The following is a 16,711-nucleotide window of genomic DNA, read 5'->3' on the forward strand; positions in this document are numbered from 1 at the left end:
AAAAAAAAAAAAAAACTTTTGGAAATGTACCATGTAGAACTTTGAGGAAGATGGCTCCCCCCCCCCCCATTTTAATAAGTCTCTACAATGTGTTTGAAACAGACTCTTTTTAAAGGAGAAAATGCAATGTATAAATAAAATAAGCAAAAATAAAATTATTCTGAAATTGTATATGCCTTTGCAGTATAACAGCAACTGTATTACATTGAATTATATAACATTATTCAGTGTGAATATCTATGTCAAATTAATAGTGGATGCCCAGTGTCTCAAATGGAATTTGTAGAAATGGCAGAATACTCACATAAATCAGGTCTTTGTAAATTTGTTATTTGAATGATTTTCACAGACAGCAGACTGCAAGGTGCCTTCTCCATCTGCAGAATAACAGCAAACAGAAGTATTTATTGCCCCGTGCCCATCAACACATGGTCAACTGCTACAGCTTCCCAAGGGGCTTTTAAGGCAGAAAGAGCTGGTGGTGGTCAGGTGAAATATTCTGCCTACAGCATCTAGGTCATGAGGCCATATGATGTGGGAAGGGAAGGGAAGGGAAGGATGTACGAAGTCAGGGAAGCTGTAGGATTACATGAGCTTCTTTTTCATCTGTTCATGAGACCTGAATGAATACTTTGGGTGAGGGTCTGTGTAGTGAAGAACATTCCTGCTTGCTGTTTCCCAAGTCTAAAATTGCCAGCCAGATCCTCGGAAAGTCCATTTCACCTCACAGAGCTTCCTTGCCATCTCCCTGAAATAAGCTCACATACCACTAAGGCAAGTTAAGTCACTTCTCAGTTCAGCCTTTGGAGAACCTTGCTTACATCTATCCACTCTACCAAATTACTATACAGGTAGTCTTCACTTAATGACCATTCGTTCAGTGACTGTTCAAAGTTACGACAGTGCTGAACAAATGGTATTTACAACCATTTCTCGAAGTTACAGCCATTGTGGTGTCCCCACAGTCATGTGATCAAAATTTGGGCACTTGGCAAGGTGACTTCTCCCTCTGCAGAATAACAGCAAACAGCAGCTGCTTCACAAAGGGCCAGGTCGGGTGCACCTTGTCAGCAGCAGCAGGAGGAAGTCAGCTGGGGGCAGCAGGGGATGGCAGGGGTGTTAGAGTGCAGGGTGGCAGGGCAGCAGGGGTAGTGGAGGGCAGGGTGGCAGGGGGCAGGGTGGACAAAAGGGCTGAGATGGGGGGAGATAGGCAGGTGGGGTGTAATGGTATGCAGGAATGACCTTGGGAGATGGGGTGAAGAAATGCTGCCTAGGAAATGATCAGATAAGGGATGGGAGCCCATAGCTGCATAATGGGCAGAGAAAGAAATTCTGAAAGGATCCTCCCTAACTTATCAGGCTGTAAAAAGAGACAGCAGGAGATATGTAATTTCAGACTTGCAAGATTCTGTTAATGTAGCCTTACAATAAAGTAGAATAAGCTCATCTGGTTGTGTTTCCCATCTGGTCTATCTGGGAAGGCTGACATGAAGGCAGTTGAAGCAAAGGTGAGCATGGCAGGGCAGGAGAAGCATGAGGTCCTGGTCTAATGATGGCACAGTCCTGGCCTGGGACTGCTAAAACTGCTGTCACTAAGTGGTGCAGTCACACAATGTTTCACCTAATGACTGCATCACTTAGCGACAGAAATTCTGATCCCAGTTAGGGTTATTAAGCAAGGACTACCTATAGTATTCATTATCAGGGGTGAGGGGATTAAAACTGTTTCTGCAGGTATTGCTACAAACAGTCCTTCTTATAGAAAAGCCTCTTGATTCTCACTGGATATAGACGATCCTGGGCTGAATAATGGATCTCTGTGGTTGGTTCAGATACTGATCTTCAAGCCAGGAAGGAGCATCCACTCCAGGTGTTTCCAATTTGACATGGAATAGTTTAAGGGTCTGTTCAAGCTGTTTTTAATTCCCTGCAAAGTAGGCTACAATGGCATTGTGTAACTGAGCAAGCTGATTGTGCAGTATTTTTGCCTGAAATAGATCTGTAGCTGCCCTTGGGAATCTAACTTTCTGATAGCAGAAGTGGCATTATCAACAGTTCTTGCATTTCGCCAGCTTCATTTAGGATTGTTGAGTACAGGGCTGGTGGATCATGGTGATTCTGCATGAAATCTAGATAATAAGGGAGGAGTTATTTGTAATCTTTGAGGAGCATATTGGTAAGTTTCCATCTGAAGCTTGTTATGGTATGATATGGGGACCCTTTTGAGGGTAGACATGTAGCTTTCTTCATCACAAAGGGTGTCTGGACTTAAGCTGACCTGCACAGATGATTCTACAGGCAATCCTCCTGCCCCATGATTTGTAGTTATGGACTCTGCAGGGGATCTTAATTCAACTTTCCCTTGATTTATACTAAGGCATCTCCTCTTCTTGCTGAACTGAGCAGTCTCATCTGCAGAGCCTGCTGATGATCCAGATGCAGAGGATTGACTATTTTGCTGCAGGGGTATTTCTCTGCACCAAAGAGAATGTCCTTTAATATATCAGTGATTAGTATCATGTTTTGATAGGATCACAGTGCTATATTAGGTTCATTCCCTCTTCCTGAATAAGAGGCCACATTGAGTAAAATTTATCCCCTTCCTTCAGCAGCATGGAATTTTTCTGAAGAATATCATATAGTGCATTGTTGTCAGAAATGGGCCTAGATGCATCTCACTTGAGGTCTCAGATGTTTAATTTTTTACTTTTATCCCTGAACATATTTAGCTTTTGTAGCTGCCTGCTCTCTCCTTTCTTATTTTTATAGGGTTTTGTCTCTTGAACTTTGTCAGCTTTATGTTTTCAGAAGTCAACCCTATTTAGGCTATCATGTAAAGGGATTAAAGGGATAAATTAAAGGTAATATGTCAAATGCTGCTGCCTTTTGGAGGAACATCCCCCTCCCCAAGAGTCAGTGAATCTGCCTCCCCTTAAGGATCTGCCCCCCCCCCAAGTATTGAGTGTAGGAGTGGGTGACCTGCTGGGTGACGTTTTTTCCTCTTCCAGCTCTTATGTGTATCTATGTTGTTATTTTGCACTATGGTTTGTTTTTTTACATTTTGCTTTATTATGTGGTCCTTATTGATTTTTACTGTTATTGAATCTAATTTATCTACAAGAATTGGGAAGAGGGAAAAATATATTGCAGCAGCTCTTGTAAAGAAGGGGTGGGTAATGGTGGGAAAGGCCCAGCACTGCAGCAATACAGAATTTGGAGAGATCTCAAAGGATATTTTCCAAATAATTTCATTATCTAACATGTCTGAGGAGAGAGAAGAAAAATTAACAAACCAATTTACAGTAATAAAAAAAACAAAAGGTATTGGAACAATAAGGAATTTTAAAAGGAGCTGGGCTAGTACACTGCTAGAAACACACTCCCTTAAGGCTAAGCCCACTAAGTAAATATAAAAGATAATGCTTCACGATGGCTACAATATAGTTAATGTAACTGAACTTTCCAAAGATCTTTGTCCCCATGCTTACTGAAATATTTGAAGTTTATCCGAAGCAAAAATCTAATTTTTGTAGAAGCATATCTATGTATATTGGTGTTCTGTTTTGTTTTTGTGCATTTGAGTCAGTGTTGACTCCTGGCGATGGCCTGGGCAAGTCCCTGAAGTTTTCTTGGCAAGGTTTTTCAGGTTTTCAGAAGGGGTTTGCCATTGCCTCCTTCCTAGGGCTGAGCGAGAGTGACTGGCCCAAGTCACCCAGCTGGCTTTGTATCTAAAGCGAAACTAGAACTCATGGTCCCCGGTTTCTAGGCTGATGCCTTAACCACTACACCAAACTGGCTCTCATATTGTTGTTAGAAAATACTTAATGTTGCAAGGATGTTGTTCTTGTTCTCCTTGTTGTTATTATTGTTATTGCCTTCAAGTTGGTGTTGACTCCTGGCGACTTCCTGGATTAGTTCCTGCAGTTTTCTTGGCAAGATTTTCAGAAGTGTTTTGCCTATGCCTTCTTCCTAAGGCTGAGAGAGAGGGACTGGCCCAAAGTCAGCCAGCTGGCTTCATGCCTAAGGCAAGACTAGAACTCATGGTCTCCCAGTTTCTAGACCGAGGCTAATTAAATCATACATTGCTGGTAGCCAATAGATCTGATTACATGAATGAACATCAAATTTACTGGGAATTATAATTTTAAAACTACAGAAAACAAAACTGAATGCAAATGGGTAAACAAGTATAATACCATCTCCTTCTCTCCTTCTTAGACATTGCAGAAGTTTATCATTTATAACTGTAGAACAAAAACTCAGATTTCTTCCAAATGTAATACTCAATCCAAAATAATAAACTTCCAGGTCTGGATGGGATGTAAAATTAATTAAAAGAAGCATCTTTCAACTGGCTGAAGACTTACTAAATCCAAGCCTTTAATTCTTAATTAACGGCTTAAAAGAAACTGACAGGTGTCAAAACAGGGAAGATAGCAATCATGACAGTGTGATCAAAGCCCACTCCTTTGTACAGTTATGCAATGTCAAACCACAAAAGGGGCAGGGCTTCAGTCCCACTGTCACAACCATCATCTTGCCTGTTTTGACACCCCCCCACCTTCAGATGCTACTATATAGGGCATTAACTAAATTGCTGTGTGATCAAAAAGAATCTACTGAAAAGCCTGGGCTATTTATGCTTAATTATCTAAATTATGCATGAATACATCTAGGGTGTTATATCTAAATTATGCTCGTAAGACAGGATGAACCAGAAGTAAACTTCCTTCACATATTAATGTGAACTTACTGAATACATTTGGGTGGGCATCTTTACATGGTCCCTTTAATAGTCTTTTTATATTTAAATTGATCACAATTTGACTTCCTTTTTTTTTACTCCACACGGGTCTTGTTATACTCTTAGTGAAGGCTATTTTGTTTTTAGGAAGTTTTATCTCAACAGCCACCAGTCATTGGTTGCAGTTGTGGCCTTGACAGGACAGTCAAGATGGGGGCTGCCACCATACAAAGAAAACCTTGTCTCTTTTATGTGTGTTGTTTGTGCAAGGCACACAAAAAAAGGGGGCAGGACTTCTATCACATTGGTTGTGGCTCCCATCTCGATTTTTTCGAACCCCACAACCCCTTTGCCACAAACATCCCCAGTCTTGAAGCTTGTTTTCAGGTCTGCCTTAAATGGGGCAAGGTGAATATTACAGTAAAATATACAGTATTTGTTGCTCCAAGGCTATGAATAAAGAGGAGGAGAGAACTTTTAAAACCTCAGGAAAAAGTGGGAAACATTTATAAACTAAAAATGCTTCCTGTTAATACGAAATGCTTCCTGTTAATAATTCCTACACTTCCTGCAGTTGAAGTGATTTATATCTTATAATTTTTCAAGTTGGAGATTGTGAGCTTTATATGTTGGAATCCTGTGGATTTTGGGTGATCAATTGATTGGGAATGTCAGGTTATCACAGCCTATAACTAAAGAAGATTAGCATTGGGAAAAGCTTTTAGGATTTATGATTTTTCCTGGCAGCAAGGGCAGAAACTATAGCAGGCTGTACCCTGAATGCCTAGGAACATAGGAGGTGATGGTGGTGCTGGTGCTGGTCAAAGATCAAAGCAAGCTGCAAATTCAAGTTTGGAATGCACGTTTGGACCAAACTGGTATATCACAAGTGGCATTTTTGAGAGTTAAAAACCTGCAAATTGGCAGGCACAGCATCATGATCCGAGCCCCTCCCTTTTTTCTACATACAATGGGATGCTTTACATCTCAAGCAAAGCAAATTCTTCTTTAAAGAATGTTTGGGTTTGGAATGCTAAAATGATTTTTCCCCTGCTGTTTTGGCTAGCTTCTCTCTCAGTCTTTTTTAGTCTCCTGATTTTGTCTTTGTTGGTTCGTTGTTGAATCTTTTTATTTATGAGTATTCTTTGTATTCTGGGAGCCAACTTATAACAGTTTCACATGAAGAAAATAGAACAGAATTGTTTGAATAAGCAAACCCAGAGCCAGAAATCATAACATAATGCTGCAGAATATATATATATATATATATATATATATATATATATATATATATAATATAATATAATATAATATAATATAATATAATATATATTACAGGCTATCAGTAAGAGGAAAAGTTATGGTATGGTAACATAATTTTATAACATTGTAAGATATTCAACAGCATCATTAATAAAGGAGAGAATATTTAGAACAGTAAATGATGGCATCTGTATGTAAATTGTTACAGTGCTTACAGATGACAACCTTTATACCAAATTGTACAATTTGCAAATAAAATGTAGGTCCAGGATCTGCCTATGTGATTTGTCAGTTTGATCGTTCCATGTATTCAGCTACCCCACAATATTCTTCACGCTTACATCTTGTCTTTGATTTTTAAGCAAAAAGATGGGATTCTGGAGGTGAAACTATCAAAGACACCCATTACCTCCTAACATTCTCTTCACTTCTGCATTATTGTTTAAAATGCAGCTGACAAGTTTTCTCATTTCAGATTTAGAGGTATGTGAGAAAAGACTGTGCTTCCTCCCTGCAAAATGCCTCCATAGCTCAGCTATGGAGGTTGAACATAACTTGACATATTGTCTCTCCCCCTCCTGCTTGGAGCTTTCCTAAAAGTCCGCTTCAGTCATGCTAAGGAACAAGTCATTGGTACTTACTTCATTAGCCTAGCCCACGTCCAGTGCTCAGTTGAGTGATTCCTGATTTAGTAGCAGAGCTTCCACTTGTCGCTCTTTTTCTTTTTTTACTGTGACATCACCTTCCTGAAGCAGACAGAACAGGAAAGGTCTGTTGATTTGCATATTCTGCATCATCTCAAATCTTGCACACTTTTGAATTAGGTGATTTCTCTTCAACACAACCATATTAACATTTGGTTTGCTTTCGTAAGCTTGCAAATGTTTTAAAAGGAAGGTATGTTGGGTGTAGCATTTTTATTTTACAAGCAGAAATATCTCCAAGAAGAATGCCGTGTAACCTGCTACCATTGTTAGAAAAAACAGAGACCATTTTTATTAATCCTCCTTGCCCATTTATCCCAGGAAGACATTTGTCTTTTGAGGTGGATGCCAGGCATCACAGAAGTCTGTCATAGTGGCACAACAAAACTAAAATGAATTTTATTTCCCTTAGATTTATTGTATTATTATTTGTATTTCAGTCTAGTTAAGAACAAAGACACCAGTAAAATACTCAATTTGTCAATCAATGCAGGACAAAACACTGAAATCAGGTTCCACTAACATCCTGATCCTAAAGCCCTGGGGGAAGAGCCATATTTTTATAAGCTTCTGAAAGGCCAACAGGATCAGGGTCATATACCTAGTTTCTGCCTTAGCTTTGATCTGATTTCACAGGCGTTTATCAGACTTCACTGGTACAGCAGAGCTACAAAGGGGCAGATGTTGACGCTGAGAACACAAGCGTGAATGAACTGTATTAGCTCCTGCCACTTCTTCTATACCAGTTTGGTGAACCTTTGGCCTGAAATCAAAAGCACCCCTGCATCTTCTTTGTTCAACCTCTGAAGTCTCCCCCAGTGATCAAAATATTGCACAAAACAGCAAATAGCAATGATAAATGTTCACTAAATTTTGATAGAAAGATCGAAGAGGTACATTCAAACAAGAAATGAATTCATACACCGGTTGAGAATGGCGATCTGCCACCCTCCATTCTGGGCTCACCTCCCCTGATGACATCACTCTGTCCCCACATCTCCTTGGTAATTCTCAAATACAAAATAATTAATAAAAAAAGAAGAGTTTATGGCTACAAAAAGTTTGTCCTCCTGATTCTGTCCTCATGCTAGGGGTAATTTCTGCCAAGTAGTGGAAAAAGATAAGGAAATTAAATAGAAATACATATTGTTTCTAGCAGAAAATATTTCTATTAGAAAACAAAAGGCACCAGAATTAAGTATTTTCCTAATTGTGAATACATCAAATAGAACAAAAATACTTGTGATTATGTATATATCTCAATTCCTATTTTGGTTTCAAATTGTAGCATATGTTAATAAAACTTTGGAAATAAATATAATAGTTAAAGGTGTAAATGTGATGTCAAACTATATTGCTAAAATATGGAATTCGTCATTTTCTAAAGAGCTTTGGCTCTACTGAGCTTGGGGCTTGTCAGTAGATTTATATTTTATAATGTAAATATAATATGTGTGTGTGTGTGTCACATACATACATACATAACAAAAATAGATTCAGGATATGAGTAAGTTACCTATTTTTGAAAATCCTTATATTCTAAAAATGAGAAGTTGGGATCATATGTTTCTATATAGACTAGATATAATGACAAGCTTAAGACCTGAATTAACTCCATACTGACATTAAATAGAAGTTTATTCTTCTTTCTTCTCCTTTTTGTTATGTTTTCTTTATTTTAATTACCGTATGTTGGGTCCTTTTTCACTGTATAGCCACTACTGTATTTTTCCCCTGTTGGAGTGTAGTCATTTGTATTGCACCATTTATAAATAAATAAACAATCTCAATCTCTAACCTCCTTGCTTACAAAGAAATTTGTCAATGAATCACAATTTTAAAATGATTTTGTAAGCTATCTGAGGGGGCAGGAACTTTTTTTGAAATCTTGTATTGAGATATACTTCTAAAAAAAAAAAAAGTTCCAATAAGAGAGAATATGTGTAGCTCAGGGTTGAACTGTGGGGTCCTTGGTGCTCCCTGAGCTTGGTTGTTTATCTGCAGATGTTTCATTACCGGACTAGGCAATGTTACAGGGGCTCCCAGGTTTGGCTTATGGTCACTCACACGCTCACAGCCTGTTGAGGCATGTGGCTCTTGTAAGCCTCCCTTGCTTTCTACCTGGGTTTTCCAGAGAGCAGACAAGACACACAGCCCTGGGCAATAGGAGGGAAGTAATTAGGGACACACACACATCACTTTCAACCAACACTGAGGCACAACAGCTTCTTTGGAATACACAGAGACCCAGTGAATTTAAAGTAACAGCAAAACTTTACTGGTTACAATGTACATTTGCTCTTTCTCACACGTGCATCCATGCTTACCCCCATCCTTCTCAGCTAGGCTGCCAGGCACTAGCTGGAGGGACAGAAGCTGCCAAGTCTGGATCCAAAGATGACTCAAGGAGTGGGCAGGCTTCAGGACCCCTTTTATCCCCCAAAGTCCTTGCATTGTTGATTCGCAAGACAGGCAGATACTCTTGCCTTGTTAATTTACAAGTCTGGTAGCTGTTAATGGGATTGAGGAGAGGTTTCCATGTGCTGAGGCTCAACTTCCTTTGTCTGGTTCAGGTAACATTTTTTCCTTTGTTTCCTTAATGACTTGTTCCCTTCTTATGTACCTCCCTGAAGGGATCTTTTACTGTAGATAAGCTTCCTGGTTTTTTGTCCTCTCTGCTTACATGCCTGCTTCATCTTTTAGTTATGGCAGCTTCAGCCTAGTCTCACAGTAACATCAGCAGTGCAAGTGAGTGAGGGGTTTGCTCCCTGTTTTTATACAGTAGCTTGCTCTGCCAGTGTTGCTGGGGGTGCGGTTTTTTCCTTGGTAGTTTATTTATTTATTTTATATTTCAAATTTGTCACTGCCCATCTCACTGCAGAGCGACTCTGGGCGGTTTACAATAAAAAATAAATAAATATTAGTTAAAATAGAATAAATATTAATTAAAATACATTACAAGAAGATTTTCTATATAAATAATAAATATCTTAGATTCAGGGAGCGTCTTCAAGACACTAGCCATCCCAGGGTTGGTTATATCCCTCTCGCCCTGCACAAGTTGGCAGAGCCAGGTTTTCAGCCCTTTCCAGAAGGCTGGGAGAGTGGGGGTCCACCTCACCTCTGGGGAAAGAGTGTTCCATAGGGCGGGGGCAATAACTGAGAAGGGTTCCTTGATTAGGGCATTGTTTTCTGCTTGATTATTTGTCTGTTGTTAACCCCTGCTTATCTGGCTGTAGGCTACTGGAGAAGATGTATTCTGGTCTTTTTGTTTCCTTCTTAGCTTTCTTATTGTCTCTTTTGAATGGTGTGTAAATGTGGTTTATCTCTATGTGTCTATTGATGGCTGATTTATCTGAATGCCAAGCTTCCAATGTCAGAGTCTGCACACTTATTTCCCAAGTTCAGTAAATCCTCTGGACTCTATTTGGTTCCATCAAATATTTCTTTATTAAGAAGCAGCATACAGCATCTATAGATTGTTGAGTCTAATTTTCCCCAGCCTAAAGCTTTCCTTTTAACCCCTTCCCCCCCTTCTACTCAACTTTCCCACTTGAAATTCTTTGCGCCTTTCTCCCAGTCTCATGACTGCTTGACCTTGTTGGCGCCTCTGCCAAGATAACGGTTGCACCTGGCTCTGGATGTTTTCATTCCTCTTCTCTCCTGACTTTTATGGCAGGAACAAGCAAGCGGGCCTACAGTTAACCACTCTAACATTTAACCCTGTCAACTATGCATCACTATTCTACATTTTAATTATGCTTTGATTGCTAGCTTGCGCAGATCCTGGCATCCAGGAACTCCCTGGCATTTTTGGATTCAGCTTGGTCCAGGATACTCACAGTTTCCTAGTTGACACTATGGTTGAGTCTGTCCATGTGTTGTGAGATTAAGGAGTTTTCACTGGGTCTTCTGACTACTAGGTGGTGTTCATGGATGCACTCTGCTAGTCTTCTGCCTGTCTGTCCTACATAGTGGCTGTTCTTACACTGTATGTTGTAGATGACTCATGTTTTTTCTTCTTGGGCTACTGGGTCTTTTGGTTTACTTAAGATGTTTTGGCTTTAATTGATTTGTGTGCTACGGTGATGCCGCGTGGTTGCAATAGTCTGCTGGTTGTTTCTGAGATGTTTTTGATGTATCCTTCAAAGCTTGTGTGGGTTGTGCTGTAGTGTGTTGAGTGGTCAGGCACTTCTTGATTTTGTTAGAAGATGTTGTATAGATGGTCTGTTTCCTTTTTCTGGTGTTCTGGGTTGCTGCAGTGTGTTTGTATCATCTGAATAATGTTCTTACACAGCTCATCTTGTGGGAGATTGGGTTGTTATTTTGGTATTGGAGCACTTGGTTAGTGTGGGTTGTTTTTCAATAGACTTGCAATTCTAACTTTCCATGTTTCCTCTGCTGATGGGGATATCCAGAAAGGGGAGTATGTTGTTATTTTCTTCTTCCCTTGTGAATTTTATTCCTTTGAAGATGTTGTTGATTGTTTCATGTGTCTTCTCTAGTTGTTCCTTTTTTATTATGATGAAGGTGTCATCTATATACTGGATCCATATTTTTGGTTGTATGTGTGGGAGTGCTATAGTTTCTGGATGCTGCATTATGGTCTCTGCTATGAGTCCTGCAAGTAGTGATCTCATGGGTGTTCCTCTGATTTGTTGGTATATTTGTCCATCAAACTGAAAGCAGGTAGTGAAGCAGAGGTTGATGAGGTCCACGATTCTGGGTATTTCGATCTTAGTGTATTTTGCTAGGTTGGGCATCTTTATAGTACTGTTGCCATGGATTCTTTCACTTCTTCTGGATCTATGAATGTAAAGTGTGGTGTGACATCAAATGAAACTGTAATTTCATCTATTTTTAGATCTTTGATATTCTGGAGGCACTTTAGTGGGGAATTGATAGAATATTTGCTTCCCTTTGTGAGATGTCCAAGCTTTTTTTGTAAGTTCTTTGGCTATGTTGTATGTTGGGGTTCCTGGTACCGATACAATTGGATAAACAGGTATGTTGGGGTTGTATATCTTTGGGCATCCATAGAAGCGTGGGAGGATAGGTCCACTGCTTTTCATCTACCACTGTTCTTTTGTGATTTGAGCTTTCTTAATTAGGTCATTGAGGGTTCTCTTGATCAGGTTGTCTAGTTACTGTATTGGGTTGGTGTTTACTGGGTTAGGGTTAGGGTTAGGGTTAGGGTTAGCCTTCTTTGTCCTCCAGTAATTACAGTGGAACCTCGGGTTACAAATGCTTCTGTTAACGAACTTTTCAGGTTACGACCAGCTCCAGCCACAAAATTTTGCTTCGGTTTGCGAACTCTGCCTCGGGGTACGAACACGGTCCACGGCCATTTTTACGCCCCTGACACGTGGTCCGCAGCCATTTTCCACCCCTGACATGTGGTCTGCGGCCATTTTTACGCCCCTGACATGTGGTCCGCGGCCATTTTACGCCCCTGACATGTGGTCCGTGGCCATTTTTATGCCCCTGACACGTGGTCTGCAGCCATTTTCCATCCCTGACATGTGGTCCGCAGCCATTTTTACGCCCCTGACATGTGGTCCGCGGCCATTTTACGCCCCTGACACGTGGTCCACGGCCATTTTTACGCCCCTGACACGTGGTCCGCGGCCATTTTACACCCCTGACACGTGGTCCGCGGCCATTTTACGCCCCTGACACGTGGTCTGCGGCCATTTTTATGCCCCTGACACGTGGTCTGCAGCCATTTTCCATCCCTGACATGTGGTCCGCAGCCATTTTTACGCCCCTGACATGTGGTCCGCGGCCATTTTACACCCCTGACACATGGTCCGCGGCCATTCTACGCCCCTGACACATGGTCCGCGGCCATTTTACGCCCCTGACACGTGGTCCGTGGCCATTTTTCCACCCCTGACACGTGGTCCGTGGCCATTTTTCCACCCCTGACACATGGTCCGTGGCCATTTTCCACCCCTGACACGTGGTCGTAGGGAGGGGGACTCTCCCTCCAAGCAATAGCCACCTCCCTGTCCTCCACGCCAGAACAGATTAACAGTAATTACATTGAACCTTATGGGGAAATTTCCTTCGGGTTGCGACCAATTCGGGTTGCAACCAGAGTCACGGAACGAATTAAGTTCGTAAACCGAGGTTCTACTGTATTTGGCTTTTTGTATGTATTGTGTTCGGTCCATGATAACCATGGTTTACCCTTTGTCTGCTGGGAGGATGGTGATGGTTTGGTCCTCCTTTAGGTTTCTGAGGGCTGCTTTGTCCTCTGCTTTGAGTTAGTTCTGATTACATGTTCTTCTGGCCTGTGGTATGATTGTCTGCCTTATGTTTTCTTGGGTCTCTGTGGCAAGTCCTGTGATTTTAAATGCTGCTTATAAGGCATTTAAAGAATTCTAACTGATTAACATTGTCGATGTTATAGTTGAGGCCTTTCTGGAGTATACTGTGTTCTGTAGTGGATAGTGGGTGGCTGGACTTGTTGACTACCCATTTGGGTTCAGGTACCTTTTTGCTTCTGGGGTTTAGCTTGAGCAGTTTGGTTTGGAGTTTTGTTTTCCTTTTTTCAGCTTGTCTTACAGATGTAGTCTTCATGGTGGTTGTCAGCCCTTTCGTGTGTTTTGGGGTCATGATTTGTTCCAGTTGCTCCTTGAGGTTATCTGTGGTGTGCTGCCTGAGGTAAGCATCCATTTCAAATTCAGTTAAGTCTCTGAGGATATCAGCTTGTTTTTTAATTCCTCTGAGACTGTACTGCTCATTTGAAACTAGTGTCTCGTTGAACAGTCTGGCATGTCCCTCCCTGTCACATAGCTAAATCAATTTACCAAGTCCATCTTGCTCCATGGATTTTCACTTCCATATTTAAACTCAGCCAGCCACCAAGCCAAAGACATATTCAAACAGAGGGTCCTGGATATTAGTACTCAAGTTGATATAGAGACTCTTGCTAACATCAAATTCTTAAATGGCTGGCCCAGAACAAAAAGGCTTTTCAACTAGAAAAATATCTAACTATGGGTCTGACACAAGGCTAAAGAACAGCCCCAAGACTTTTTTGCCTTTCTTACCAACAATTGTTAAGTCTGGGATGTTATGTGGCAGGTGCATGTCTGTTTGAATTCTAAAGTCCCAAAGCACTTTAGTTTCCTCATTTTCTATTACTTTGTCTGTTTTGTGGTCCCACCAGTTCTTGCTTGCAGACAAATAGTATTTCTTGCAGATATTCCAATGTACCATTGTTGCTACTTTGTCATGCCATTGTTTGTAGTCAGTCTGTGCGATCTTCTTGCAGCAGCTAACTAGGTAGTCCACTGTTTCTTCAGCTCCTTTGCAGAGGTGGCATTTGCTATCTGTTGCTGTCCTCTTAATTCTGGTTTTGTATGTATTTATTCTTAAGGCTGGGTCTTATGCAGCCAGAATTAGCCCCTCTGTCTCCTTCTTCAACTTTCCTGCTCTTAGCCACTGCACGGTCTTGTTGTTATCTGCTTTGCCTGCTAGGTTTTTTGTGTACTGGCCATGTAATACTTCATCTTGCCATGCCTCTTTTCTATTCTTCATTGCTCATTCTTGTAGGCCAGTTTGGTTTCTTCAGTATTCAGTAAGTCTTCATGGTATACTAGCTTCAGTGCATCTTCTTCAATGTCCTTCAGATATTCTTCTAATGCCCCTTTTTCTTCTTCAACTGTCTGGTGTACTTGCAACATTCCATACTCACCTATGTTCCTTGGTAAATGAAGTCTGTCAACATTGCTGCATGAATGAAGGGCATGAGTCATTGTCATTATTTTTCTGGTCTTCCTATCCAGGGCTTCTAGTTCAGCTTGAGTCCAGTCTACTATTCCAGGTGTGTATCTAATGACTGGAATTGCCCAGGTGTTAATTGCCTTGATGGTATTTCCTCCACTGAGTTTGGACTTTAAGATCTTCTTCACTCTCATTATGTATTCACTACTAAACTTCTTCTTGACTTCAATGTGCTTATATTATTATGGTTGGTCGCACAGTCAGCCAGATGTTTAGACTGGATTTGGCATTTTTATCCATCTATCGAGTCCTTTCCAAGAACCTGGGATAGGCAGATGTTGTTGTTTGATGGTGTTAAAGGTATCATCGCAGGATATAAGCTGTTCCAACTAAAGCTACCTTTTGCAATTGACTGATGAGTAAAGCTGCATTTTGCAATTGACTGATGTTGTTGTTGTTATATTGTTATTATTATTATGGGTAATCTACAGGTTCACAGTCAGACTGGTGAAAACTTAATAATTCAAGTCCTAACCAAGCACCTAAGAATTATTAAAGTAGCATCTGAGGATATAAGCAGTTCCAAGGAGAGTATGTTTTTGTAAAATTAGGGTGAACATGTCTGATAAATTCAAAATTTCCAAATATCGAGGGAATCCTTTACGCATTGCTCCAAGGGCTCCAATCACAATTGGCATAACAGCAGATTTCTTTTTCCACAAGCATTCCACTTTGATCTGCAAGTCCTGGTATTTTGTAATTTTTTTCAGATTGCTTTTCCTCTGTTATGTTGTTGTTATTATTAAGTTGCTGTTGTTATTGCTTAGCAGAATAGTAAGGAGTTCAGGGAAAGAAAAATAAGTTGTTTTTTGAAAAAAATCTGCAGAAAATCCAATTGGTGACATTCTGCATGTCAGACAAATATTATAACCATTGGGCTACTGGGACACCCTTGGTAAAAGTAGCTGTAGTGGAGGAGTCATTTCTGCCCCTGGGCAGTTGCCAATCAAAGTGCAGAGATTTGCCTAGAAGTGGCTTTGTGAGTGGATTTCAAGGACAGCCCATGTAGAACACATTGCAATAGTCACAATGTGATGCAATTTTTAATTGTGCCTTCAAGTCAATTTTTGACCCCTGGTGATTGCCTGGACAAGTCCCTGCAATTTTCTTGCTGAGGTTTTTCAGAAGTGGTTTGCCATTGCCTCCTTCCTAGGGCTGAGAGAGAGTGACTGGCCCAAGGTAACCCAGCTGGCTTTGTGCCTAAGGCGGGACTAGAACTCCCAGTTTCATGGTTTCTAGTCTGATGCCGTAGGCACTACACCAAACTGGCTCTTGATATAATTTTGCTGTTATTAATTCATGATTTCGGCTTTGGTGTATTTCCGTATGAATATTGATTACCTAATCATATTTTCAAATTACTATATACAAAGCACCATACAGAAAGCAAGTACTTAAAATACAAGCTTAATGAGTAGAGGATCCTAATATGCACAAAAACAATAACTATAGCTTTTTAAACTAGCATTAAGACCATAGAATTCAAATTTGTGCCTTCAAGTTAGTTTTGATTCCTGGTGACTACCCCCTGAAGTTCACTTGACAGCATTTTTCAGAAGTAGCTTGCCAGTGCCTTCTTCCTAGGGCTGAGAGAAGTGACTGGTCCAAGATCACTCAGTTAGCCTTATGGGTAAGGCAGGACTAGAATTCACAGTCTCCAGGTTTCTACTTTGATGCATTAACTGCTACACCAAACTGGCTCTTTTAACAGCATTGATCTGAAACCAAAACAAATCTATAAGGCATAACTGCTTTATGCAATAATGATTTATATTATGCATCTGCAACTTCATGTACCATTTATTTTATAGTTACCCGTATCAGTTTACCTTAGCAATATTTAAGTCAACGTTCAATAACTTTTTAATAATTAATTCAACAAACATATTTTGAGTCACTATAGCTTGGACAAATACAACGGATTGCATTTATTTGTGTGGGAGTGTGTGGAGTAAAGAATCATGTGCACTATAATTATATTTGTAAATAACAGGCAATTTTTTAAATATTCAGGAATCTGAATAAATGGAAGACACTGAAGTGGATATATAAGGCATAATCGAAATGTGCAACTATATTAAATAGCAATTTAAGACTATAATACAATTCAAATAACTTCAATTATTTTACATTAGTTGTCCTTTTTTTTATCAGAGCTTGGAGTTCTTATGTGTATGTTTCCTTTTACGAGACAAAGAAGGCAATT

At 40.3% G+C, this 16,711-nt stretch overlaps 1 protein-coding gene across 2 annotated transcripts in view; it reads right to left on the bottom strand.

Annotated features, from left to right (window-relative positions):
• Window positions 1–377, bottom strand: part of LOC103065591 (cytosolic phospholipase A2 epsilon) — a 59,263-nt gene extending 58,886 nt beyond the window's left edge. For both annotated transcript variants that reach the window (XM_088145509.1, XM_088145508.1), the window contains exon 1: window positions 305–377. In XM_088145509.1, the coding sequence (XP_088001635.1) occupies window positions 305–377 (73 nt within the window). The remainder of the gene's footprint in view (window positions 1–304) is intronic.
• Between the last annotated feature and the right edge of the window lie 16,334 nt (window positions 378–16,711).

The sequence above is a fragment of the Python bivittatus genome, unplaced genomic scaffold (assembly GCF_059951505.1).
Source record: "Python bivittatus isolate LINGU-HERP-01145 unplaced genomic scaffold, Pbiv_v1 ctg000480_np1212, whole genome shotgun sequence".
NCBI classification, from domain to species: Eukaryota; Metazoa; Chordata; class Lepidosauria; order Squamata; family Pythonidae; genus Python; species Python bivittatus.